Source organism: Temnothorax longispinosus, chromosome 2 (genome assembly GCF_030848805.1).
Source record: "Temnothorax longispinosus isolate EJ_2023e chromosome 2, Tlon_JGU_v1, whole genome shotgun sequence".
Taxonomy (NCBI): domain Eukaryota; kingdom Metazoa; phylum Arthropoda; class Insecta; order Hymenoptera; family Formicidae; genus Temnothorax; species Temnothorax longispinosus.
In genome coordinates, this window is record NC_092359.1 from 18,255,399 (window position 1) to 18,283,355 (window position 27,957).

A 27,957-nucleotide genomic window follows, 5' to 3' on the forward strand; every position below is an offset into this window, starting at 1 on the left:
GTTACCTCCCTAATGCTGCGACACTAAAACAGCGGTAAAAGCTAGTTCTCCCTTAATTATTAATTAATATTAACTCTAGATAGCGGGCGACGGTTAATGGGTGTACTGTGCATCTATAGATAAAATGTTAAGTAGGCGATGAACAAGGATAGACAATCGCGGGCTGAAAAATATAAAAAGGAGTGGCTTTTATTTTTAAGCAAGTTTTAATGCAGAAATACAGCGGCTGTAATTTTATACATACGATTGCCAAAGTAGAAAATACTAGAATCTTTATAAACAAGATTCTTTAAAATACTTCTTTATAATATTTTAGTAGGTCGCGTATATGTGCATACGTATTGCACCAAATGAGGACATATGGCGTCTTTAAAGCGCCAAACGTGCGTCGCGCGACAATTCTCTTTCGTAACTCGCTAGGTAATTATAAATGACAGCGAATAAAAAAGCAACGTTCATGCGTACAAATGCAGGGTTAAATCCTTCATTTATGTATAAAATTCACTTATATACACGTTTGTAGTGGAAATTAAATTTTGTGGACACACGCGTACGATCGAAATTAATTAAGGTACCTCTCACGGTTTGTATAAGCTTCACATTGTTCTGCGGAATATTTATATTGTTTAAACACGCGTTGTGAAATCGCTGATACGTTATTTCGCTCGTAAACAGGTATTTAAGACAACCGAGTAACATATATTTAAGATCTCAGGTTCAAAAGAGCAAAATTTGCTTTTTACTTTGTAGGTCGTGATGTATAACTTCACCGGAATATCGGCGCCTCTTAATAATACATAGCGGCGGAGAGTGATTCTTTGATCAGCGATAGTCGGGCAATATAATTTATCAATAATTCGTTAATGAGCTACTGTTCGAGATCTATTATTCATCTTTATATCCAGAGAAAAAAATAAAGTAAATCTCAAATAAGAAAATATTTTATCGTCAATAAATAAGAGAGATCAAAGCATGATTGCAGAAGCATTTTTAACGTGCGTATATCTTGCTTTTAAAAAATGAAAACGTTAATCACCATTAATATTTTACTGCGTCATCTGCGTCGAAAAATAAAAAAATTAGTTTTTCGTTCGACGCTTTGTCGCACGGAATTATTCGCAAGTGAGAGACACCGAAGCTGATGGCAGCACGTTCTCGATCTTCAGCAACCAGCAATGATTAGTGTCCGCAACAACCAAGACTCCCTCTGTCGGTTTCAGCTGCGCTACCGACAGAGGCAGCGAAGATCAATGACCGCAAAAGATGAAAGGCGGCACGCCGCCGGTTAAAGGTCTCGCAACGACTCCGTATGAGTGACGACACCTAGGCTCACTTGCTCAGGAGCGTTGCGATATTGTTGGGGAAAATCGGAAAAATTCGAGAAATTTTATTTCCATTGAAGAGCATAAGAGAATTCCAATCAACTACTGGAAGATTATGATTTCCTCCGCTTTTTATTAGAAGCAAAATTATTTCTGCTTCTCTTTGAACATCGAGAGACCTATTTTAGCAGATTCATCGCTAAGACCCTATTACTTAAAAAATCAAAGATCACATCCATTGTTCCTTGCAACAATTCAAGGAAATTAAATAAACGTTACTTTACGCTTTAATTTATGCTTCTTCTTTTTTTCTTTCAATCATTATTACTTTTGCGTGAAACGTCTCTAGAATCGATAGTCGCAAATATCGACGTTCCGCTCGTGATTCGAATATCGTTCACCCAGGACTTTTCGCCATGGCATCGATACCGGCTTCGACGCCTCACCGCCAACATCGATACCCTTTCCACTTCGACTATCATCCCTAGGTCCAAGTGACAACGAGAGCGATGATAGCGTATGGTAGCAGCCCGCAGCCGTCGTGAATGGGCGGCCAGAGTGGGCCAGAGTGCAACATGGCGGACTGCGAGTCGGAGGTGCACCGCTTGCCAGCCGTGAATCAGGACGGCAGTGCGAGGAACGTAGCGGCGACCGTGACAATGGTGAACAACAACGCGCGCGTGCCGCAGCATCCGCCGGCCGCCGGGCCGGACAAGGACCCGGTCGGCCAGGGGCCGCGGTGCGTGACCATCTACAAAACGGAGACGGGCTTCGGGTTCAACGTACGCGGCCAGGTCAGCGAGGGTGGACAGTTGCGGAGCATCAACGGCGAATTGTACGCGCCCCTGCAGCACGTCAGCGCGGTGCTACCGCGGGGCGCCGCCGAGAAGGCCGGCGTCCGCAAGGGCGACCGTATCCTGGAAGTGTGAGTAAAGGGATCAGGTCCCTTCCACCCGCGTTCCCGACCCGCGCGCTCGCCTCTCGGTGAACACCATCAGTAGAAGCAAATTCCGACGTGAACCGCCCTGACCGAAAACGCGACGCGGCTCCGGTTCTGCGTCAAATTGCGCTGGAATTCGAACCGGAGCGATTCACAACTGGAACCCCGAGGAATTAAACGCGAGGCGCGTCTGCAATGAGAGACGCGTTGGTCTGGAGTACGCGTTTCGGAGTACTCGGAGTAGAGACGGGATGTTTTGGATATACTTACTCGCGAGTACCAAGGTGTACCGCGAATCCTGTTAAATGGCTGTTAAATGAAAAACTTGCAAATTGGATGATGCAGGAAATAAGGATGTACAGATCAACGCGCTCCAATATCCGAAATCAACCAAAGTCTTTTTGCAGTCTGTTACAAGTTATTAGAAATTACTGTTGAAGATTCAACTTTATAGTTTTATAGTTAATATTTATGAAATTAGTGCTTGCTTTGATCTGTACAGCACCGTATTTGTGCTTGTCGTCGCATATGGTGACAATAAGAAGAAACGAATGTTAGATACGTGGCAGATTTTTCTTCGCAAGGAGAATAACGTAATCCGAGATGCAAGTTTTTCATATCGAACATAGAAATGTTTCAATAGACAACGACAGAAATGATAAGTTAATTCTGATATTCTATAGATGCTATTTAATGCCTCTAAAGATAATTTATTATCTTTTATGACGCATAATATTTCTTCCTTTTCAAGAAAAAATTACGTTACTTTAATTTGATTTATAACCCTAATAATTAACTGGTTCTAAAAAGAAAAGGAAAAAGAAATGTGTATTAAGAAGAATAAAACTTTAATAGAACTTTAATATTCTAAAAGTCTATAAAGGATTAATGATTCTCAATAATAATTTTAATTCGTAGTCAAGCTTAAATATCAAGAGAACTCGAGATTTGCAAACAAATTGCAAACAGCTGTTAAGATTGTGCAGTTTAAATATTTTCCTTTCGAAAGTCTCAATAAATGCGTCTGCAACCCACGCGTTACTCTTGTAAGGATATCTAAATGTCTTTCAACTTATGAAACACGATTAGGAATGGATCTGGATCTTTGTTTTCCCACTTGACAATCAGGATTTCGATGTTTCGCTCACGCGATCAATGCTACTAAAAGCTACGTACAGTCGACAGTCCGGGTTTAAGGTACTTCATGGGGATACATTAAACGTTCTCTAACCGTATGCATATTCATCGAGGATCAACTCGCTTGGCAACTAGCCTGGTATCATATATGGCTCCTCAAGGATTACAGCTCTGATCATCGCACACGTAAAGGCAGATTTAGATAATCTTCTGATGTACTTGGAAATCCTGCGGGGCCCGATACCAGCAACCTCGCTTAAGTTAACAACGTAAATTATCTTCCTTATCTTTTTTTAAAAGTAAAACTAGGCTGACTAACTGGCGTTAAGAATTTTATCGCGCATTAGGAATATCGGCGAATGGTCGACATTTTCTTTTTATCGTGGGGCTTATCAGAAAATACAGGGGCGTCGCAAAGATACAGATTACACATTGCGCGTACAACTTTTCGACGGGATAATCATTGGAGAAGACTAATCGCGCTAACTGGCGGCGATAAAATCCGAGCGGACCAGTACACATACACGTGAGCGTATATCCGCTTTGCAAATTCTGATGTAAGAACGATAAATACAAACGTGCACGATGCGTGACGAATACGTTCAATCTGTTTGACGTCTCGTTCGCGAAGCCTAACAAACGCGACAGTTGCAAAATCTGTCGTGCCCGCGAGCTTCAGACCGGTTACCGGTCGTAGAGACTGGTTAACCGATTATTTCAACGAATTTCTCGCTATTCGTTAACCGGTTAGCTATCACCGGTGAACCGATCCTTCCAGGGGGAAGAGAAATACGCGAGGTATACCCTCGAGTCTCAATCCCACCAGTTTATCCTCGGTTTAATCCGACAAATAATAAATAGACACGCATGCTTCGGAGTTTATTCCCTCGGCTCGCTTTAACGTCGAAAAGATCGCGACGCTTAATATGATAAACGCGACGTGCGAACATCTTTATCGTCGCGAATTAACTGTTAGTTAACCGAAACTGTCTAAACTCGCTAGGTGCATTTACACTTTCCGTCGGCGGGGTCGTTAGCGCCATTGAATTTGCATAACCCGATCATTACCGCCTGTGTGCCCGGTAACCGTGTTCCGTTTAATTAAATGTTAATTTGCTTAAAACATTACCGCTTTATCCCGGACCAACTTATTTGCACATGGAGTTTTATTTCATGTTGTACACGTATGTACGTACATCTCGCAGTGGCCCATATTTGGTAGATTCGATTGCTACGACGCTACAGGTGAACGCTTGGGTGAACGCGAAGATAAAGCTATACGCAGAAAATCGATGATACACCATATCAATCTCGAGAAATATGCTTGTTTTAGGTATGACGCAGATCTCCCGATGGCCACTCAGACTAAAAGGGCTGCGCGCGCCGTATCTTTATTTCGATAACAACGGAATCGACTTACGATTAATGAAATTGAGAGAGGAACGTAACGATATACCGGCTTGATACCACTGACGTATCGAGAGTCTCGCACTTATAATAGTCGCGACAATAAGCTCATTTGTTTATCACGGCGCAGATCGGCGGAGATGGAATCTGTTTACGATCCTCTCGCAGAGGTCCAAGGTTCCCATAAACTCCGCGCGGTTCAAGGTTCACGGACGCGTGCTGTCTTGCGAGGGACCCAGCAATTTCAGCAATGTCGTTTCTCATCCTCCTCAAAATCGAAAGGAGATTCTCTCCCCGCCCCCCTTCCCCCCCGCGGCTCTTGGCGACGACTCACCGACGCCTGAGGGAGGCAAATTGGTGAACGTCTCGCCGATTCTCTCTCCGTTATATTCTCTTCTCTTCCCGTTAATCACGTATATTATCGCGTAAAAGTGATTGAGACTCTCGCTTTCACTCGTCCAATTTTGCGGCTTCTGTCGTCTACCACAGCCGGCTTTTGCTGCTCGCAACGAGCTTAAAGAATTTTTTAAATTGAATGGCACGTTCCGAAACTTCGGCCAATGTTCTTTCGATCTTCATTTCATTATTTTATATTTTTCATATTTTTCATATAATTTGTATATTTCATATTATATTTCGATTTTACGTTCCCTAACGTCGCTTGCAAGAGTTTTAATATTAACCTCAGGCTACGTGCTTCCTCGTTAGCTATGCATATATTCTATATATGACTTCTTTTACGTTACCTTCTCATGTTAATGTCCTTAAAAGGCTTACTCCTCGTATGGTTTCCACAAAAGTTGTTTCACGCGGTGCATTACGCAGCTTCTCCGCTGGAAATGTGCTTCTTGATCATCGAGGAAATAATACTCGGCAATAAGAACAACTGTCCCAATCTAAAGTTATAAATTAAACAATGGATACATCATAGCGTTAACTGAGATCGCTGGACTCGAAGATTTGACGATGACTCTCGTTTTAACGAGCGACGATAAGTGAATATTGCATAAAAGGTGCCGCTCTCGCTGCATCCATCCGATAAAGCGAACAGTCATTCATTCGGAATTGCGTCAATCATTAAGCTCTATTAGGGAGGGGGGGGGTCTCATTAACTTAGGCGCGAATTATTACGTCTTCCACGCTTTATTATCTCGGTCGGGCCGCAATTAGCGGACCCGGCCCGTGCTTCGCGAATTAATTTCGGATAGCCACCACGGTCACGGTGCATTTGTAATCCGCTCGCGGAGAAAGGAAGTGATGCGCGAAGAAACTTATCGCTAGACAATGACACGCACTCGAATGCTTATAAATACCGCACGTCTGTGTGCTCGCGAGAGCCCACACACTCGCCCATCAGAACGCATTATCTTTTAGCAGATTAGCACACACAGTGTCGTATTCTTGACCGATCGCCCGATCTAATTTCGTCAGCCGGCGAAAAATATCATATTTTTCGGTATCACGTTCGGCGCTTTGATACGCGCGCTGCTGAGAAGAAACTTATATTTCACAGGTTCATCGGTATTCATACCTGATGCTGATCGTTACCTCACGTAATTCCTCAAGTACGACAACCTCGAGCTGCGATCAAATTCGAGAAAGTCGCTCTCCCGAAAGTATTTAATATACGTAGCGATTAAATCATATATCACGTACAAAAATATGTCAAAATTTGTACGTTTCAAAATTTTATTGAATCAGGCAATGCGTGTAAGACGCGATAAGCGGGGCGATCGACGAGGACCGGAGGTCCAGATAACGTCTTGCAACGGATCCCACCCGGTACAACGCGATAGCGAAAATGTATAAAGTGTGCGACGCGTCTTTCCTCGCACGCATACGTGCGAAATCCGTGACGGCGACATTCGACGACCTCCGGGGAGAGCCGTGCCTCCGTGTGCGGACCAATCGCGACGGTCCTTTCACCGGTCGGAATTCGAAACTCGTGTTAAAAAGGCCGATTACCGGGTATACCTATTCCCTTTCGACTGGCTGAGACTCGCGGTCGAGAGCCGACAACGCACGGGAGAGAGATTGGACCGGATCGCGACCTCGTCGAAGGACCGCCTGTCGCTCCCTTTCGTCGCGGAGGGTCGTCGAAGATCGGATATGCGCCGTGCGGAATTGCAAAAATCGCCCCGCAGATTGTCGTTCATCCGCGAATCTCTCGATCGTGCTCCGTGAACCCTACGACGCGGCTTAGCTCGTGATTAGCACGCAATAGCGCCGATAAGAGCGTGCCACTTGGCGTGAAATATGTTGACGTGTTACATGACCGCGCTGCAATGCGAGTGGATCGAGAATCGCAGGCGGTGGAATTCCCCCGGTGCGCCGCGCTCGCAATTGAGGTCGGTTCAAGTTGTGAATCGCGCGTATTACGGTGTATCGGTGGCGAGAGAGACGTGAGGGGGATAATAATGACAGAATCTATTTGCAGGAACAACGTCAACGTCGAAGGCGCCACTCACAAGCAGGTGGTTGATCTGATCAAGTCGGGCGGCGATGTCCTCACTCTGACCGTCATCTCCGTGACGCCGCAGGAAGCGGAGAGACTGGAGCCCTGCGAGGATATGAGGTAATACACTGTTAAATTCGAATTGTCTTCATTTTTAACTAATTCCTATACATCGCCATTGATCCTACTCAATATATCGTTAATTTAAAACAATGTTAATTTAACTAAGCCAGTGAAGTTAAAATAATACTGTTTAGTGTTAAAATAATAAGTTTCGACACACATGATAGTTAAAAACAACAAAATGTTATATAACTCAAGGGATTGGTTTAAATTTCATCCTTTAATATTTAACAGCGTTGAACATCACGCTATTTAGATGTGAGATGAGAAACTTTGCGATTTATCTGCTTGACATATTTTTCGACAATATTGCTGGTATCGTCGCGATTATCCCGCCGATAAGACGTTTGAAATAATAGCAACCTTGATGATTCTAATAACTGGCGATCTCACAATCTATCTAGATTGATCGATTAAAGCATATACACACATGCGTGCGCGCATCAACGTACAAGTATTAAGTGCGTCATATTTTTGTTTAGCTACGCATCGGTGGACTACAGCGAGAAGCGATCTCTGCCCATCAGCGTGCCGGATTATCACGTCCGCGAGAGGAAACACGAGCGCTTCGTAGTCTTCAACGTCCACATGGCCGGCAGGCACTTGTGCTCGCGCCGATATCGAGAATTCGCGGCGTTACATATGGCGCTGAAGAAGGAGTTCATAGGCTTCAATTTCCCGAAGTTACCGGGAAAATGGCCATTCCAGTAATGTCCTCACGCTTATAATTTCCCACGCCGCGCGTATAGATTGCGTTCAACCGCGGAATGAATGAGTCCATTCAGCATCGTGGCGCGCCTTATAATCGAACGTTACAGATCTTAAAGTACTTACTCGCGTTTTACAAGTTTCTCTTCGCGAAAAACGAGATACATCATTTGCGCGTATCTCGGAGAATAAGAATTCCTTCGTTCACGTTGCAGATTGAGCGAGCAGCAGCTTGACGCGAGGAGACGCGGTCTGGAGCAGTATTTGGAGAAGGTTTGCGCGGTGCGCGTGATAGCCGAGAGCGATGCCATGCAGGAATTTCTGACGGATCGACTGGAGGAGGACGGTGATCAGGGTCCGGCGGTTGATCTCAAGGTTCTGCTACCTGATCGCGAAGTCGTCACCGTCACCGTGCCCAAGGCGGCGTCGGTGAAAGACGTCTACGACGCGGTTTGCTGCCGAGTCGGCTTAGATGCGGAAACCGCGAAGTACTTTTACCTGTTCGAGATCGTCGAGTACAATTTCGGTACGCGTCAGAATCTCGTTCGTCACTTCTTGCAAATTCTGAATAAATTTACCGAGCTTATCTGCGACTTAACACTGCCATTGTGTTGCAGAGAGAAAGCTGCAACCTCACGAACATCCGCATACTTTGTACATTCAGAATTATTCGACCGCCAGCGCGACGTGTCTAGCGATAAGGAGGTGGCTCTTCAATATAAATAGGTCTCTGAGTGAGCAGGCATTGACTTGGATATTTTGGCAGACGATCGACGAAGTGAACAGGGGTCACATCACCGCGGGAGAACGATTGTATCAGTTGAAAGCTCTGCAGGATGCGTCGAGAAAGCACGAGGTTTGTACTGAATGAAGGCAAATCGATCTTCGACCGCGCGTTTATCGTTGCGTTTACGCGAGATCTTGTCTCTGCCCAGTATCTGAAATTAGCGAGGGAGCTCAGCGGATACGGCGACATCGTGTTTCCGCATTGCGCGTGCGACTCGAGGAAGGAGGGCCACGTGGTGCCGGCGGTGGGCATGGCGGCCTTCAAGTTGCACGCCGCGAAGGAGGACGGTACCCTGGAGTCGCAGGTAGTCGAGTTCCAATGGAGCACCATCGCTCGGTGGGAGGTGGACGAGGACGGGATGGCGTTCTGCTTTCAATACACGCGCCAGGATAATCGTCCACCCCGTTGGCTTAAGGTCTTCACCCCCTATGTAAGTACTCGCCGATTCTTTCGCGAACCGACTCGCAACTGCAACATGCGTATAATCTCATGCAAGCCCGCCGCTCGATCAATTACCCTAATGTTGTGCTTACAGTATACGTTCCTCTCGGATTGCTTCGATCGAATAGCCGAGGAAGCGAAGTGGGACGACCCAGGGGAATGACGTAACGTACGACGCTAAAACGTATCCTGTGTGTAACGTTGAGGATCCTTTCACGGGATATCTCGTCTCTCCGTAGTCGAAATTTTTTCTTACTAGGATTAGGGCTGTCTTTAGAAAAAACGGTACCGAGTTAGCATAGCACCTGTAGCATATCAAATTTTCCATCTGTTGGCTTGGCCGTGCATTACCGATACTGCGCACCGAGAAAGCGTTCGCCCACCGTTATCGTCGAAACGAGTCAAACGCGCATACGCGAATGTAGATAGATCCCGGTGAAAAAAATGCTTCAAACCAGTGAAACAAAAATTCGACGGATTACCGCGGCGCTCGCGAGTAATCTGATCGAAAAACGAAATGTGATGTATAAATTTAAACCCGGATTTATATTGTATGCCATGCTCGCGTCCATGACCTGGTGAGAGAACCTTGACGGCAGCTCGAGTCAGCGCGCAAAAGAATAAATCTGGTTTTTACGTATATATCGAATATAGCTGGGACTTTTGTTTCGTCGATGAAACACGTGCCGTTTCTCCTTCTGTTACGATGAACAAAATCGCTCACGCGATGACATATAAGAGAATTACATTAGTGTACAGATATACGTAGACTGTCGTAGACTATTATTATACCACGGGGATACGGTCGCGTCCGCCTAGAAACCACCTATCCTTCCGGCCTATGAATTATTATATGTATACAGCACGCAACTCGTTTTCCGGCGAGAAAATCGATCGTCTTACGTAAAACGTTCCTTCTCTCGCTCGCCTAATAGACTCGAAACTCTCTTTCGTTGGATCTGGTTATTGATCGTGCGTTCACGACAGAAACGGTACCCTGTGCATTTTCTAATGTGCAATATTTTATAAATCAATAATAATTTGTCAATTCGTTGCGCAGGATATTTTAAAACGAGAGCCACCGCTTTTTCGCACGTTTGTAAGGGATCTCAATAGTATCGGCAGCGCGTTCAATTTATCGCTGTGGTAAGTTTCATTCATATTTTTTACGATCGAGAGTTTGTAAGATTAGAAGCCAGAAGACTGCGAGAGTCCGGGAGAAAAGATGAAATAGATACATATCATATTCATCGATGACTTCATTATAAGCAGGCACGAATTCTTATTTTTCTTTTTTCTTTTTAAACTATCCTGCGTAACAAACGGATTCCTAACACACGCGTGGCTACGGCTGGTACCACGTGTCCCGTAATCGATATGTAAAATATCGATCAGTCCTCTAAACGTTTTGTTAATTCATTAGTATGTATAGAGTATTAGCGTCAATAAAAAGTAGAGCAAACTGTACATATTAATATTACAAATATATACTTTTTGAGAAGAAACTCAGTTGTATATGTGTGTGTGTGTATGTGTGTATGCGTGCGTTTTGATAAGATCGATAATTACTTGCTCCGCAAGATTAATAATGGGTGTCTCGCGTAGTGCTAAAAACACAAAACGATCTGATTATTACGCAAAACTGCGAACTGCGCGTGAATCGCAAAAGTGAATCGAAGGATCGTAATAAGAGTCGAGAACTATTTTTAAATCGACGTTCTCGCGATTGAGAAACTTTATCTCGGGCTACCCCCCCCCCCCCCTCATCTCTCGATTATGTAAGCGTGAACGAGATTTAGCAAAGGAGGAAGAGGCGTTAAAAACTCGGAACAATAATGTAATGAGGTCGCGTGGTAACGGTTTCCTCTATTACTTTATAAGAAGGAGAAAAATAATACTCATTAATAATATTAAAAGAGATATTGATAATAACAGCAAGTAAGAAACATATAAAGATAACGTTTAGCACTACTTTGCGCGTAGCGGGATTTTGCAAAAGGCCGTAATACGCGTTCGGCATAGTAGATATCCACGGTAGGAAGCGAATATCCGGAGCTCAGTTCTCTCTTGCACATTATGCTCATATGATCTGACGTTCGTTTTCCCTCTCTTCTTCTTTTCCTTCTTTCTTTTTTTCCGTTCCTACGTACGCATCCTGCCTTCTCGTAGCGCTTAAAATTCACTCGTTCTAAACACGTCGCTTACTTAACTGCGAGTTTCAGCAGATAATAAATAAAAAGATAGATATATTATTACCGTTAACGTTTTTAAACTTTATTCATGGAGTATCGAGCGCGTGCGACGAATGGGAAATGTATGTGGCAATGTAAAATCCGAATGGTGAGAGAAAAATAAAAAATAAATAAATATTATATATATATATATGCTCGCGAGAGAGCATAGTTATGATACTGTTAATGATAATAGAAATATAGAGCATAATATAGCGTAATTATAATCGAACGCGCGAGTATCCGAGTGAACACACATACAAGACGATCGATATACGATGTGATATATTCGCGCGTGCACCTAGATATCCGGTCGAGCGAACAAGACGGTTACAATAATGGTTTCTATTGTTTTGTCGATAAATAGATAGTGAGAGAGGGAGAGAAAGGTTTTGTGAGAAAATTATGCAAAGTGATCTATGAATTGTAGTTAGCAATGTACGTGCGTCCGGAAATGTTATTATAAACGGTAATAAATGAACTGAACAAACCTTCGGGTTATCACCTAACATTTAATTTAGAATTTACAAACGACAAAATTTTTTCGTGATGTAATTCTGTTCAATGTGTCTAATGATACTTCCGCACGATCTGATCTGCCTGATCGGACCCGATATCACTGAGATACGAGAAACCCGAAGGTCTCATTGGTTATTATATTACCGGCAACAGAAAGATTCTCTCGAAGTAACGCGTCGAGACCTTTAGTGGTTTCGTTGCCCGATGAAGTAGTCGGACGAATAATTTTTAGATCGGAAAAGAATGTCTGTGGCACCGGAGCAGCCACGTATTTGGAGAATGGCAATAATATATTTATAAAGAAACTGGGTGGTTAATTGGTAGAGTTTATTGGTAGCGAGTATTTTTTGAGAAAATCAGTGCAGGGTGAGCGCAGAGATACGTCCAAGTTAAATTTGAGACTTCTGATGCGAAAGATCTGAAGATAGTCGGATTAATGATATTTTGTACAGTTTTGTAAAATTATCTTTATCTGGCAGTATTTTTATTACAATTCGGTCATTGCCTTACGACAGTCCTAGTGTCGTAGGTCGTACGAATGTGTCGAAAATTGTCTTTCATTTCAAGCTGTTCGATAAAAAATTTTGTTTATTTTGTGTTTGTCGTTTTTTTTTTGCGAAATGTCTCTCACTAGGAAATCAATCGATTTGTTTGTTAATCTCGTTAATTAGCGTGCTAACGAGCCTGTCAAACGCAGAATGACGAATTAGATAGTATAATTTAATTATTGTTATTACAAGACCATATCATTACGGTTAACTCTTTAGGCGTTAATTAAAATATTCTGTATAATCATAGTACGTAATAACAAATGCTCCAATTTACCGTGTAACATCAGTTTCGCGAAACGTTTGCTGTAAAACTAGTATTTCGAATTAGCGAGAGAGAGGTATTATTCAATTTCTTTATGAGCCATCTTATTGAGAAGCGTATAATAAAAAGCAGAAGAAATAGAACTCTTGTTTGTGCCTTTTTTTAATGGAGTGTCCTTCGCCTATTATTATTATAATTACGCGTTATAGATAAAATAACGCGATAAACACAATCTATGCAATACAATTGTTTTTACGTAACGCGTTATCTGAAATGTATCTGATAACGTGAAGCGAATTCGCATACACGCAAGCAAACAATATCGAAATGAAATAATGCGACGGCTTTCCCAGTGCCGCAACATATATTTGTCCTGAAAATGAGGACCGTCCCAGGTGGAATCTTGAAAATTTTCGCAAAACAGAGAATTTTCAATGAGATCGCCGTGAGACCACCTTTTCCTCATTAATTCGCCGCGTTTCCAGACTTAAAACCAAACGATCTTGATTCGCGAACAAATTAACAATAGGCTTACATATACAAGCACCAGTTCACGAATGCCGTGCGGAGGGATTACAAACTCGTTGGAAATATTCCAGCGGAATGCGGCCGCGCTGCCCAGCGGAGAAGGATAACGCACGATGTTCCCCATTATAATTACTGCAATACTATCTCGGTTTAAAGTCCCCGATCGTAAAGTATGTAAGCACAAACAAGCTCGAAGCGAGTCATGTACTCGCGGCTACGCAAGATTACCGTGTTCGCGATCACCAGTGTACAAAGTGGATGTACACATTCTACGTAATATACCTTTGTAACTGGCTGTATGCAGGCTCTCGCGTGTGCACGCGACCTCGTATACGCGATACCGATACATGCAAGACGGTCTAAGAAGATATCGCTAAGTGGCCGCCGATATACGGAACGACAGATCAGTTTAAGACCACCTGCTCCGGAAGGTGGAACTCCTTTGTAGAGAAATCGTTTATCGCGGATTTAATCCAATCGCCGGCTTGACGCTAAGAACAGCTGAGAAGGTCTTGTTGTAGTCTGAAAGAAATGGATCGCGTTAAAAGAAAGCGAAAGAAGGCTGGTGGTGAAAAGGTATAGCTTTACCGTTTATAAGTCGAATTTTATACGTGAATTAAATTCCTTAAAAATATCTAATTAATATTCTAAATATTAAAATCTAAATTATTTTTTTTACCTTTTTTAACATTTCTTAAGATATTCAAGTATAGTATAAGAAATTTGAGAGCTCCTTTATTGTTTTCATCTACGTTATTATAATAATTTATATAATTCTATTCTGTATAATTAGAGTGACAACGTTTCTCGTGATTTCTGAAATGCTGTCAGTTTATATTTATATTCAAAATTTATAAAATTATAATTATAAGTTAAAGACAAGTATATTATAATATTTGCGTGAGCTATTATCTTAACAAACGCAGGATGCTTACAAAAGATTAAAATCTTTTTTTATTTGAAAACGTCCGCCTTATCGATGACGTTTCTCAAGATAACAGTTGAAGAAAATTGACAATGTTAAATTATATTGGTACGTTCTAGCTAATATTACGTTGCAAATCTAATTATTACAGTTTAAAAATAAGGTCAAATATATTATATAGAGCAATATAATAGCCTGATTATAATTTTAAATTACAGACCATAGCTCTGACAGATTAATTGTTTCACATCTGTAATTAACTTTTTACACCTATATAGGAGCTATATGTATAGCTTCTGTAATTCACTTTATTTGTTTATTTTACGCTCATTCTGTTACAAGAAAAGCCAACTATACACGGAGAGAATTTTTTGTTATATTTTACCCTTAAATTTACTACAAACTTGGGACAACTTGACAACCAAGGAATTTTTAAAATGTACAAAAGACATTTTACAAACAACGTGATAAAACTTACCAAGTAGATTGGTAAATTTTGAAAAATTATTGAAATATTTTAGATATATTTTAGTAAAATTAATCAAACATATTTTATATTTTAATGTAATAGATATTAATATTTTTTATTATGGTATAGATATTAATCAGAATAGCTCGCATAAAATTCTTGGTGGTACATGTTGTCCCACAACTACCATAATTTCAGGGTAAATTTTAAGAGAAAATTCTCTCCGTGTAGTAACAGAAACTTTATAACAAGTTACTTTATTGCCGCTGTTTATTTCCAATGTATACAGTTTGTATTAACTTATTTTAATATCAACTTCTAATTTTATCGAAGGTTTTTTTTATATTTGTTATCAAAGTCTAAAGATTTATTCTTGTTACAAAGCGAGATACGACATAAAAATGATTTAATAAATGATTTATTAATATACCTGACAATAACTTCATTTGCGAAATGCTGCATTATTATCTAATCACATGCTGACGCTGACCTGAATTCTTAAGAAATCTCACGATTCTTCGGACACAATTCCATTATTTTACTGAGATGATCGACACAGTTTCATCGTTGTTCTAATATGCTGAAATAACAAGGAAAAATGCGTATCTGGCTAAAAATTCCGATAATCAAGGAAAATTATTCCTTCAAATTTGTACCGAAAAATAGCATTAGTTTTAAACGTTGCTATTTCAAACGTTTGCTTCGCAAAGAACAATAGTTTTACGCACGGTACTTGAAACGAATCGCGACAATTCGAATGTGCATGGATTTGCATCAAAGTAGATCGACGCTGCAAAAATTTTCCTGTTCCGTAACGCTCTGATGGATAATACTTCACGCTTTAACTAGCTCTTCTTGTTAGTCGTGACATAACAATCACATAAACAATCACTCGTTATGGATTTACGTGTCATTACGTAATGGAACTAGCAGAAACAAATCGAACTGTCAAACCGTTCCACGTGATTCACCTGTCTCGTCTATTCGGCAAATCGGTAAATGCCGAAGACTAAAAGACGTTAAACTTCTTTGAAAAATTAGCATTGTTCTAGGTGGAACATAGAACTCGTAATGATATCCCGATGACGTCGTCATGACTTTATTCATCACTTAAAAGTTATCCGGACATGTCCAGGTAATTGTTAAATGATGAATAAAGTCACGATAACGTCATCATGATGTCATTACGAGTTCTATGTTCCTAGGATGTTGCCGACAAATGATTCACGTTCAGTAGCAAAAAGGCCGATGAGCTATTATAGTATAACATTATTGCGCTAGGATAAGCACGCGCCATCATTGATTCAAACTTACAGACGCTAAAAATGATCCATCAATTCGATCGGCGAATCGGTTGAAAACTATTGATTTACCGATTAGGTATTCATCCTACACTGTATTTTATTCGGAAAAACTCGTTACTCGCATAAATTTATAGTTTTATTTGGCAAGAAATTTTTTATCTTATCCTGTTTTTACCAAGTCGCTGAAATTTCAATTAATTAATTTATTACTCCGAAAGAATCGGATCTTTTTTTTCCGCGAAGAAGATCGCTCGGGAGAATTTTCGAATTTCTCCCGTCGACGTATCTTTCCCACGAGTGCGCTTTTATAATTGAGAGTCAGCCTCGTCCCGATCGGAATCAGACGCAAAGAGCGAGAGAGAGAAAGAGAGAGCGCGCGTCCACCGCGGATAACTTTAACGAGACTTAACGAGTCCACTCACACAGACGGCTCCAGCGATCGCCGTTCTCGCGTACCGCCCCTCCCACGCTGCCCAGATCTCTGTGATCATCATCTCGTCTCTGTTCTACGACGCAGAAAGTGCTGCTATCCATCGTCGATCCTTGGGACGTGAAGGTGGCCAGTGTTGATCCGATCGGACTGGCCGAACGACGGGGCGTCTCCCTGTCCGTCTTACCCTCTAATCAGGACGAGGGTGCCAGCCCGGCCTTAGGCAGGTCCCTCAAGATACCGTCACCCTGGTACAAACCTGGTACCGGCTCTTCCGATCACGTCAGCTCCGCCAAATCCGAGAAATCGCCGTTGATCAATCCCATCTGGCTGGATCCTCGGTACCCATCACGAAGGTATCCTCAATTTCCTATCAATATGCTAATAATAAATAAACATTACGATATATAAAGTTGTATTTAAATATAAATTATTATCATTCGCTTGATATATAAATGAAATTTTGTATCATTAAAACTAATTGGTGAGAACAAAATGAGTCTCTTTTCTCTTTTTTCTTTTAAATCTCGCACTTTTAAAGTAAATTCTATATAATCTTTATAATTACATATTAATATTTATTAATTAGACAAATTTCTTACAATGATCATGAACGTGATGGAAAATTATAGCATATCAATACTTAATAAGCATAAATTAACATAAATATTAACATAAATCGAAGTCATCGTTATTACACATGTTAATTTTTTAATGACGTCACGTCTCGAAGGTCGCCCGTCAACGGAACTGACGATTCCCCGTCACCGAATCCATCCAAGGAAAGATCGCGAGATAACGGACAGAGAACCGGCGAGACAAGGCACGGCGACGAGGCGGGCGAGGTCGACAATGAATTAATCAAGGCTCCGCAGGAAATTAGCCGCGACGGTTTCGATGATGTGGACGGTACAGCGGCGGTGCGAGTGCGTTTCGAGATCGACGGAGCGGAGCCGAAGCGGAATGGAGTGCGATGTGAGAACGGACGGGATGTCGTCGACGGTGCGCCGCGAGTGTTGACGAAAAATCAGAGCGCGAACGATAATTCGAGGCCCGAGCAACGCGAACGGCGACCGATCGCGGGCGGAGTGAATGCGGAAAAGAGGCAGGAAAGTACCTCGCGGCGAACGGACCGTGACGTGGAGGTCGGGAAGAACGAGGAAGACGCGAATGGCGAACGGGACTATTCTCGGATAAGCGGAGAGAAGCCAGCGATTATCGAAATCGTTCAGTGCTTGGTGGAGTCCAGGTAATTATATACTGGAAATAAAATGTGTGCGTCGCGCGAGTAATATACTTTATTGCCACGTCTTCGTTTTCTCTCCCTCTCTCACTGTGTTCTGACTAAAACGATATACAGATAAGATAAAACGAATTCTCTCTGAAAAGAAGAGTTTATTTAGCTCTTCAAAGTTGTAGAACAGTATTAAATAATTTTTACGAATATTTAATATTCTTTTAAATTTAATCATCCAACAAAAGACAAGGAAAAAATATAAAAATTTAGCAACACGAGTTTTACTTCGCACGGCAGAACTTTGAAATTTCTTTTTTTATGTTTCGAGGTACAGTCCACAAACCACCGCGGCGGAGAGGAGAGCCAAAAGGATGCCATCATGTCGTCGTCAAGAAACTTCGAAGGAAATAGATCCAGTGGGTAAGACGGGTATTGCATGTTAAAGTGTAGAACAGGTCGATGGTTCACGAGATGATTCAGAGAGAATTATGTCGGAATTAAAGCGAGATCTTCCGGTAGTTTAGGCTTATTAGGGTTGTTCAGGATCAGCCAGTGTGCCAACCATAATACAGGATCGGCCGGTCTGTGCTTGCAACACTGTAGAGAGAAATTTGTTTAGAATTAATTAAATAGGATTGAGACAAAATATACATGTAACTTTTTATTGGCAAGGATTACTTTACCAAAGTTAGACCTTCGACTAGAACCGGGTTAATAGTATCCCACAAAAAATCTTCAGCCGTCTCGTCTCTCAGCAAGGGCTCAGTTATAACTGAGAAAAAAACAAAAAGAGACTTCTAGTTTGATATCGAAATAACTACTAAATGTTAAGAAAATTAAGTATTGTGGAGAAATATAAAACAAAGAGAAATCTACATTCGGGGAAGAAAAAGTGGATCTCTTTCTCGGCCCGTTCGCGACCGCAGCTGCCGTGGACAGCGTTCTTTATGTTGTCTCCTTTACGACCATATCTCGCTCGGATGCTGTCAGGAAAATACAAACGCGCTTCGGCCACCTGAGAAGCGATTCTTAAAATAAATCTCGATTAAAAGGAAAATTGTTTCTTAAAATATTATTCGAGGATTCTAATACCGTGGTTGGTCCTATGAGCCTCTTCCATTCTTCAACAGCGTTCTCCTTTGCTAATACGAACGCTATAATGGATCCTGATGACATGTACGCCACCAGATGAGGGAAACTCAGTTCGCCGAAGCGATTGCTGTAGAACTCCGCGACCTGTTCGGGTGTCAGCTGCAACCAACGGGTCTGGCAAATCTCAAATCCTTCCGCGTATATTCGACGCTCGATCTCCTTTCTGTAAACCACCGCTTCCGGCTTTATTATGGCCAACGTGTACTCGATGTCCGATTCCTTTTCAACGATCTCCTTAACTCTGTCGGTCTCGAAACAGACCGGTGATAATTTAAGGCCCTCTTCTTCGCCAGAATAATCGTATTCCGTGGGACAAACGAATTTATACTGCAATTATCAACGCAATTATTCGTTCGCGACATCCCTACAAACAATTTAATCTTCGAAGACGTTTCTAATCGATAACCTACCGTCCTGCTTGATTCACTAGAGGATTCCGTATCTGTCGACGAGATTTTCGCAGAATCGCATGTGGTATCGCTGCTACTGGACTGCACAGAATCGATCGGCATCCGATCGGAGCCGATGGGAATTGTATGCTCAAGGATGTCCCTTCCAGGACGATACGGTACAGGACATTTCGAAAAAAGAGTTACAGTTTCGACTTTCCCAACCGTCTTGTCGTCTTGCTTTTGCGAACAGTCACACATTTTTATCTCGCCGAACACTTCTTTCAAGATTATTATATTATGTCCGTTTTCATTCAAAAGAGATTTGATTGCAGACACAATTTAATCTAATTTTTCTATTTATGTCATTTATATTTGCGACGATTATGAAAGGTTATATCAGGCTAGATTTTTGATATTTATTTGTTCTGCCGTCGTAATAAAAGTACCAACTTTTTTTTTTATTAACTCTAGTGATCTTCTTGATCTCCGATCGGTGCCGCCGCTTCAATTATCGCGATGTTTTCTTATGACAGTTTGCTCTGCGATAAGTTAGCATATAGGAACGTACCCACTTGCGTAGGTTCGTTTTTAACGCTAATATTGCGCGAATATTTATACACCGATAATGACTTCGAATTATGCAAATTTAGAGATTAATAATTATATTGTTGTCAATTGCTTAACATTATTTCCGCAAAATTGCCCCACAACCTGCTTTAACGCGTGCTTAAGTACTTGTCATTTTTATTCAATTATTCCTCTCGATTTGGTTTTCAGACTTTCCAGGCAAGCCGAATGATAATGCCAATGCTGTTATCAACGCAGTTAAACAAGAAACTAATCGAGAAACCGCCAATGAGACGAACACGGTGAAAGTATTGCCGGAAGTGACAGCATTACGCGCCACGAATATAAGGAAGACCAGCATATCTATGCCCAGCAACCTCAACGAGATGGACGATCTTCGGATAGACAGACAAAACGTAAGTTGATTTTATATTAACTAATCGCACCGGCATTATAATTACCATCGCAGTAATTTGCATGCAAAAGTTCCTATATATGTCATAATACATGTCATAAATAGAGTCCGAGAGATCTGTCATTAAAACAGACGTCGAGGAGTCTTTGACGTCTCGTATAAACTTATGTAAATATTAGAAGAGGATGACGCAGAATGTACTGACGGAAATATTCGTCAGGTGTCAAAAAAAAAGAGTAATATACGCTCGCCCGAAAGACTGAAGAAGGTTCCGAAAGTCGAACAACAACATTCCGCGTATTTCGCACCCACTGAATCAATATATATATGTTAGTCTCTCTAATGACGGGAATAACATCATATCGTAGCTGTCGATTTCGCGCGTTTGTGAAAAGAAGTTCCACCGTGGTCAGTTTGATTTCGGGTGATTGATACGTACGCCACGATAGTTTTTCACTAAGGAAATAATTCGATCCGATCTGTATCTTCGAGTTATCCTTGGAAACCCTTGTTTAACAATAATCAGTGATTGTTATATAAAGGTACGTGTTAACTTCATCGTCGGGTGAAGCGTTTTACATCGCGTTATACATTGCACGAAAGAAGCGGAGAAGCGCGAAAGGGGCGGAAAAGTAAACGATGAGTGGTATGGATCGGTATGAGTGGTGCGAGATGGATGTCAAGGATCACAGACACAGTTTGACGTATTCCTTGGAGAATGCCTTGGCTGGCGTTAAGAAACACAAGCTGAACATCATTCACGAGGTGCGGTTAAAATTGCAATTTGCAGAACAAAATTGTGTGATGTGACAGATTCTTATAAGCATTTTGAAAACTCTGATTTAAGAGGAGAAATACATATCGCAGCAATTAAAGAAAAAAATTTATATGAAAATTATGCGAACTTTCTATATTAAAAATAAAGAACGTATAACTCTCTCTTATAATCTTCAATTTCAGAAAAACCGGACAGATCCAAATTTTTATCTGTTAATCATCGTTCAATACAATATTCATGCTCGCGTGTCAGTTTAGAAAAAAAAAACGAGATTTCTCAGCAATATGTTACGTAACGTTTATCGTTTGCAATATCCTGCAATACACTTACCTACAAAAAACAAGCAGTTCTCACAAGGACATTCAATACGAACGATACCTTATCTCATACGATATTATTTTAGATTTGACACGTTTTTGACTGCATTTTTTTTATTTACTGCAAAAAGGAAAAATCTCTCAAATTCGTGAAGCTTTTTAATAATTTAATTTTTAGTTTCAGATTAAAAAAACATCAGCAATTTTTAATTGAACTGTGTAACGTATAAATATTTGTATTCAAGGAACATTGCCATACGATGTAATTAGCGTAACGCTAATGTTTTTAGAGCGAAGGTCGAAAAACGTGCTCGACGTTTTACTATAGAGAGACGGTGATATTGCCAAAAAATTCCATTTCATATTTGCTAAATTTTCCACTTGATATACGAGGTGCAATAAACGTTGCTGATAAGGAGTGCATTTCTGAATAGCGGTCGTTGTACTTGGTTTTATTTATCAACCAACATCTCGCAATTTGTACGACATTGTTACGAATATTCCATGTGTTTTCTTTTACAATTTTTCAATATTTATTTGAGAAAAAGAACTTTAAAGGCGAGAAGCATGAAAAAAATGTAACATCGAATAAAATATTTATTAATTAATAGTAGCGACGTCTTATCGATGTCGCCTGATATTTTCTCGCGGATCGAATGTCAATAAAAAATAACGTGACATGCTTGATTTGCACATTTCGTGCAAATCAAGCATGTCAAAGCGCAGTGTTGCTTTCGAAACATTAACAATCGATATAGAGCGCAGATGAGCCTTGCTATTTGATCGGTAAAGATCGTATACAGACTTGATCGACGATTTGTTTCATTGCACAGGTGCCGGCGCGGTTTAGGCACGCTTATTCACACTTGAATTCCGAAATGTTGCAGGGTACTGCCTCGAAATTTAGGAGGGCGGAGAGCGAGACCAGCAGCAGCGTGACTTTCAGTAACAGCGGCTCGACACCGAATGGAAGTCCTCTAGGGTCCGAAACTGAAGAGGAAGCGAATGACGAAGAGTTGGCCAAGTGAGTGTCAGACTCGGCGATCGATTAAGATTAAGAGACGAATCGGAGAAGAAAAGAAGATGTAAAAACCACAGTGACTCTGTGTGTCCTAGCTCGCGATTCATAAATTTGTACAAATTAGAAATAACACCATTTAGCTTCGGTTAATTTAGTGTCAAAATTTCAATTTGTTTAATAGCGATTAAAATTTCGTCAGCCTAAGTCCTAAGCGGTTAATTGACTTCAGTCGATTCCTCGCAGATGTAATTCGTGTGAAATCCAAGTGATGTTTTTCTACGATCTTTTGTGTCAATTCTTAACTCAACGAATGATAATAGCGTGGGACAACATATATTACATGCCCGTCGTGTTTGCCATTCCAATATTGAGCTGGTTCTCACCTGTGTTAACCCGTTTCAACCGCTTAATAAATCTATAAATGCCCGATACCATCGGGCTTGAGACCGGAGGAGAACGGCTCTCCGTGTAGCTTACTCGCAGGAGACGGATACCTCGCCTGCAATTTTCTCTCGACGTTATGCGCTCTAAATGCGCAATTTGCATTGTAACACCCCACTAGACGCATACACGAGGTACTGTTTATCGTTCTCGCTTGCGGTCGCGTTCCGACTGAGCAGATGAAACGACCGTATCTATCTCTGACCGTGTTCACGGTCATCGTAAGCATCGTCAACGTCGGGGCCCGACCTTCCTTCATATCGCTTCAGGGTTATCGCGCTATAAGAGTTGGCTCCTGTAACCGCAAGTTTCGGTCAACAGTCACCGCTCGATCGCAATTACGGCTTCCTCGCTTTTTCGTACATGTATAATTGTTCAAAATTTTCTACCAGTCTCCTGACTTTTTTGCGTCAAATATATGAGTGCACGTTGAATCTTTAAGATCTTACGTTTCTGTTTGTGATTGTGGTTTCCGCATCAAAAAAATGATGTAGTTCAAAGGATTGAAGTATAGATAGTAAAACCAGTTAAAATATTAGCTAGAATATCAATTTACCGAGATATTAGTTTATTAATTTATCCATTGAAATATCAATATATACTAAGACTACGAGATGATTCCCAGATATGATATCGGTAGCGCCGTATCGTTACAAAGGTACAATGATGTATATCGGTATCTTCCGAAATGTTAAACAGAGAAACTGTTTATTTATTTAAGTCTACTTTAGATAATCTGTAATTATCGCATCAAGATATAAAATTCTATTTATATAATTTTATACGTTGTATGTTATAATATATGTTTTAATATATATTTATGTATATATGTATGTTTTTATTCTTCGATGTTTTTCATGTTACGTGGCAAAATAGATTTTTATCTTAAATTCTGACACACACACAAATTAGGTCGTCTAAAGTGGGCTTTACATAATCCAGTGATGATTTTTCAGAGTGCCGTTGCAAGCTCCACCGCGAAGAAAAGGCAGAATAGTGTCGCCCTCGGTTAACGAAAAAATGGGGAACGATACTACGGAACTTTCGGGTGTGCAGAGCGCGACTTCCACGATAACCAGCGTGAATAGCATTAGCAGTCTTCTGAAGGAGAAACTACAGTTATCATTACCGCAGGCGTTACGTAGCAGTGCAAGACGTCAGAATGCTGACTATAGGTAAGGCGATCAAAAGAAACTTTAATTAAATAATGAACAAAAATTAAATAATGAACATATTGAAATCTAATAGAAATTATTACGTCGATGGCTCATAATTACAGTAATTGTTTAAAGGCCATCTAATTTTTTAAGAAATTAACTTTCCGCAGGCTTAAAGCATTTGTTGGTATCCTGTTCCTTTGCATCGTCTTTCTCGTGGGATTCGCTCACATTTACTACACTCAGCACGTCTTGCAACGAGCTTATTTTGAGAAATTTAGGTGAGTACTCGCCGTTGCGATCGACAAAACGTTATTAAAATTATTTCGCGTATGTATTGATGCATTATTCAAGGGATGGTATTTCGATAGTCGGCGGCATCGCTTGTCGTCTACTCTGAAATAACTTTCGGTCGTTTGCCCCTGCCAGGAAGCGCCTAATGGAATACATTAAGGCTCGTTTATCGTGCTGATCTCGTGCTAGTCTCAAAATGCGTATTCAATTGGTAACCCAACGTGCACGCTTAGCTTTTCAGGGGCTGCATTATCTTAGAATCGTGGGAGGGAGATCTCGATACCGATTATCCAATATTTTACGCAACAATTTTTCTTCATCAGTGTACATGTAGTCGAGCTTGATAAATATTTCCTACAATTTCCGCTTTATTATATCTCGTGAAGACCACGAGAAGCTTTCTCTATTTAACAATTATTTATTGATTTTCTTTAATTTTCTTTTTAGATTCAATAAAAACGAAAGGGTGATGAGAGTCTACAGCAGCACCGGGGCGGAGATTATCGCTGCTCGGCTTGGCGAGGGTATCCCATCGAACACGGGGGTGTATCCTTGCCTCCCCCATCATCAGCGACAGGACTCGGTCTGCCTCGAGTGGCTGCAACAGACGCGGCTTTACCTCGAGCATACGAAGCGCGAGGGTATGCACTGCTACCACGTCACCTGGCAGAGCCTGAGCCCTTACTACAATCCCAAGGACTGCTTCGACTGGTCCTCGAAAAGGGGTCATTGGTACGGCGCCGGTCAAATTCAAAACATGGTGTATCCGTTGGAACGCGGCCGCCTGGAGCTGAGCCCCTTCATCACGGGCGACGTGAGGAAACATCCCTTCGGCAACGTGCTAAAGAGATACTTCCTCAATTCGAAGGGCGCTACGATCCTGGTGGATCCCGAGACGCCGCTTTACGTTTCCATTAACGCCAATCGTACCAGCGACTTTTGCCTGCAGGCAAAACACGACGCCTTTGCCTACATCAATCACTTGACCCCGCTACCTCAGCTTAACTACACTATCTGCGCGACCGACAATATGAAGAGTCTGCATTCCTCGATGGCGGAGAAGTCCCTGTGGGACGGTCTGAAGCCCGATGAGCTGCACGCCGTTCATTCTCTGCTGTCCGAGCCGGTTTGGCAGATCTCGCCCACCAATGAGGCAGCTATTTACAATTATACGGAAGACGTAATCGCGTTGGGATTCCTTCGCCAAGGGCACGTTTTGCTGAGCGAGGAATGGCAGCCCAGCCCGGGTGATTTCGTCCTAGACGAAGAACGATTCCCCTCTATGGAGGAGACTATCAACATCATTCATCGCAGAGGATTTAGGATAGTTTTCACTATCCAGCCGTTTATCTCTACGGAATCCATCAACTTCAAGGACGCTGTCGCTAACAGATTATTGATCTCCGAAAGGGGAAGCGATCCTAGAATTCCGGCATTGACAAGGTTCTTAATCAAGATATTTCTCAATATAAATTACTATACGAATTGTCACATCTTATAATGGGTAATATAATCTGACCGTGGAAAATATTTTAAAAAGGATTTATATTTAATTTCAGGTACAAGCAAATTAACAGCGCCGGCGTGCTCGACATCACGACCAACAAGACTTTGCCCTGGCTGCAAACAAAGCTCGAGAGTCTGATCATGAAATATCATGTAGACTCGTTCTATCTCGACTTGGGCACCGCCCAGGATATGCCGCACTACTACAAGTGCGAGCAGCCACTGACCAATCCCGACCATTACAAGACCATCTTCACCCGCTCGATACTGAGCACCATACCCGTGATCGGTGTCTCCAGCGCCATTTCCAGGCCACGGGCACCCGTCTTCGTGTCCCTGCCTCCCTTCCCGTCGTCTTGGAAGGCCATCAAGACCGTCATTCCAACTGTCCTCAGCTACGGTATGATCGGCTATCCGTTTATCATGCCAGGAGCGGTGGGTGGCGACGTGGCACTTCCGATGTCGGACAACAATCCGGATAACGACTACGAGGTAGATCTGCCGGACAAGGAGCTCTACATCCGCTGGCTGCAGCTGTCCACCTTCTTGCCCGTGATCCGTTTCACCCATCTGCCGAGCAAGTACTCGGACGAGTCGGTCCTGGAGATCGCTAAAAGATTAACTACCTTGCGACAGAAAACGGTCACGCCGTTACTGAAGAAGTACGCGAACGAGACTCTGGACACCGGTCTGCCTATCATCAGGCCACTCTGGATGCTGGATCCGGCCGACCCGGCGTGCCACGTGGTGGTCGATGAATTTTCCGTGGGCGAGGAGTTGATCGTGGCGCCGGTGCTCTATTCCGGCAGCAGGCAGCGGGAGGTCTATCTGCCGGCTGGGGTCTGGAGGGACGGCATCGATGGGAGTTTGAGGAAGGGCTCGAGATGGATACACAATTACAGAGTAGCCGAGGATAAGGTCGCGTATTTCGTCAAGATGCCGGACAACACGAGATTCTGAGGGACGCGACGTCGCTTCGCCGTTTCGCGTCGCGACATCGTGTCACGGTGCTGCTGAGGAATCTCTGGAGATCGATGGATTTTGAAACGACGATCATTCGGATGTGATCCCGCTTCGTGCGACGACACGGTTCGCTCGTATGCCAAATGAATCATCACGAGGAACGTGTGGTGCGATCGATTTGTCAGCACGACGAATACCGACTGCTTCTCTACGAATTTTTATCGAGCCTTTATTGATATGCAAGATGAACTTGTTTTTCGGTAAATTCCGAAAATGCAGAATCGTGCATTAGCAAATACATGTCACTGCGTTTGACGAGGACTTTGCAAACGCGATATTCAATGTGTTAAATGAATATATCTAAAAAAAACTGCGATTACAATAATTAAATATCCAACATCGTGATCTTTGACGGAGAGTGCAGAGCAGGATTGTTACGTAGGGATAAATACTTAACGGCATGTAAAGCTATGAGAGATTTACACGTGCATTAGTCGAGCGTGCTATTCAATATTCAACGAACATATCGAGAAGATTTGATTTACAATAAAAGTACCCAATATGTTACTGTATTATTCTACGGATATTGAGATTATTGTACCATCAGTATCAGTACCACATTACAGCGCATATCATAGACCAAATATCGATACACATATCGAACGAGTAAGAAACAAGTGTAGATTTAACTTAAGCTATATCAATTATATTTATTTTATCTAACACAACATGATTTTATACCTCTACCAATTCTTTAGTGAGCTACTGGCGAAACTGGTTTATATTATTTTTTTTACATATTTTTTAGTGATATGAAGAAAAAAAATAAAGAAGTGAGTACAATTGACGAGAATGCATCTGAATGCAGTTTTGCAGGGCGCACGGGGCTGTTTATTTTTTCTTTCTTTTTGTCATTATTACAAACTTACACGACATGTGAAACGAAACACAGTGAGCATGCAAAAGCGGGATACGAAACCGGGATGCGATTGCCGACTGATTTAACTTACGATGCTGCAGCCACGAAAAGATGTGTCTCACGTCACGATTGTCGCGACTCGAACATAGGGGTGTATCATCACATCATTTTCGCGTGTCTGCAGCATCCATTTCCGAAAATGCAGCGGGATCCCGTCCGGTCTTGATCCTTGTGCAAAAACATCTCGAACAGGCGGCTG

The 27,957-nt window shown here is 41.9% G+C and overlaps 3 protein-coding genes and 1 pseudogene across 8 annotated transcripts; 2 read left to right on the forward strand and 2 right to left on the reverse strand.

Annotated features, from left to right (window-relative positions):
- The first annotated feature begins 1,771 nt into the window (after positions 1-1,771).
- Snx27 (sorting nexin 27) lies at positions 1,772-13,026 on the forward strand. 2 transcript variants are annotated; one of them, XM_071769567.1, is made up of 7 exons: positions 1,772-2,247; positions 7,244-7,381; positions 7,867-8,091; positions 8,308-8,618; positions 8,710-8,948; positions 9,028-9,309; positions 9,415-13,026. In XM_071769567.1, the coding sequence occupies exons 1-7, from the start codon at positions 1,868-1,870 to the stop codon at positions 9,481-9,483; spliced, it is 1,644 nt and encodes a 547-aa protein (XP_071625668.1). In that variant the 5' UTR covers positions 1,772-1,867; the 3' UTR covers positions 9,484-13,026. The 2 variants fall into 2 exon arrangements, with proteins under 2 accessions (XP_071625668.1, XP_071625669.1); XM_071769568.1 differs by lacking the exon at positions 1,772-2,247 and adding an exon at positions 6,545-7,154.
- A 19-nt stretch (positions 13,027-13,045) lies between these two features.
- LOC139808150 (uncharacterized) lies at positions 13,046-13,879 on the reverse strand (annotated as a pseudogene).
- Positions 13,831-27,507, forward strand: LOC139807995 (myogenesis-regulating glycosidase). 5 transcript variants are annotated; one of them, XM_071769558.1, is made up of 10 exons: positions 13,831-13,987; positions 16,627-16,895; positions 17,273-17,788; positions 18,105-18,196; positions 20,098-20,303; positions 22,285-22,421; positions 23,816-24,034; positions 24,187-24,297; positions 24,758-25,753; positions 25,870-27,507. In XM_071769558.1, exons 1-10 carry the CDS (start codon positions 13,943-13,945, stop codon positions 26,774-26,776), a joined length of 3,498 nt encoding a protein of 1,165 aa, XP_071625659.1. In that variant the 5' UTR covers positions 13,831-13,942; the 3' UTR covers positions 26,777-27,507. The 5 variants fall into 5 exon arrangements, with proteins under 5 accessions (XP_071625659.1, XP_071625660.1, XP_071625662.1 ...); XM_071769559.1 differs by having other exon boundaries at positions 18,111-18,196; XM_071769561.1 differs by lacking the exons at positions 13,831-13,987; positions 16,627-16,895 and having other exon boundaries at positions 17,648-17,788; positions 18,111-18,192.
- On the reverse strand, positions 17,816-23,207 carry LOC139808001 (nucleoside diphosphate kinase homolog 5). The gene is made up of 6 exons (XM_071769574.1): positions 22,802-23,207; positions 19,339-19,598; positions 18,869-19,255; positions 18,653-18,791; positions 18,460-18,548; positions 17,816-18,373 (listed from the first exon to the last, which is right to left on the reverse strand). Exons 1-6 carry the CDS (start codon positions 22,962-22,964, stop codon positions 18,263-18,265), a joined length of 1,149 nt encoding a protein of 382 aa, XP_071625675.1. The 5' UTR covers positions 22,965-23,207; the 3' UTR covers positions 17,816-18,262.
- Positions 27,508-27,957: the final 450 nt, after the last annotated feature.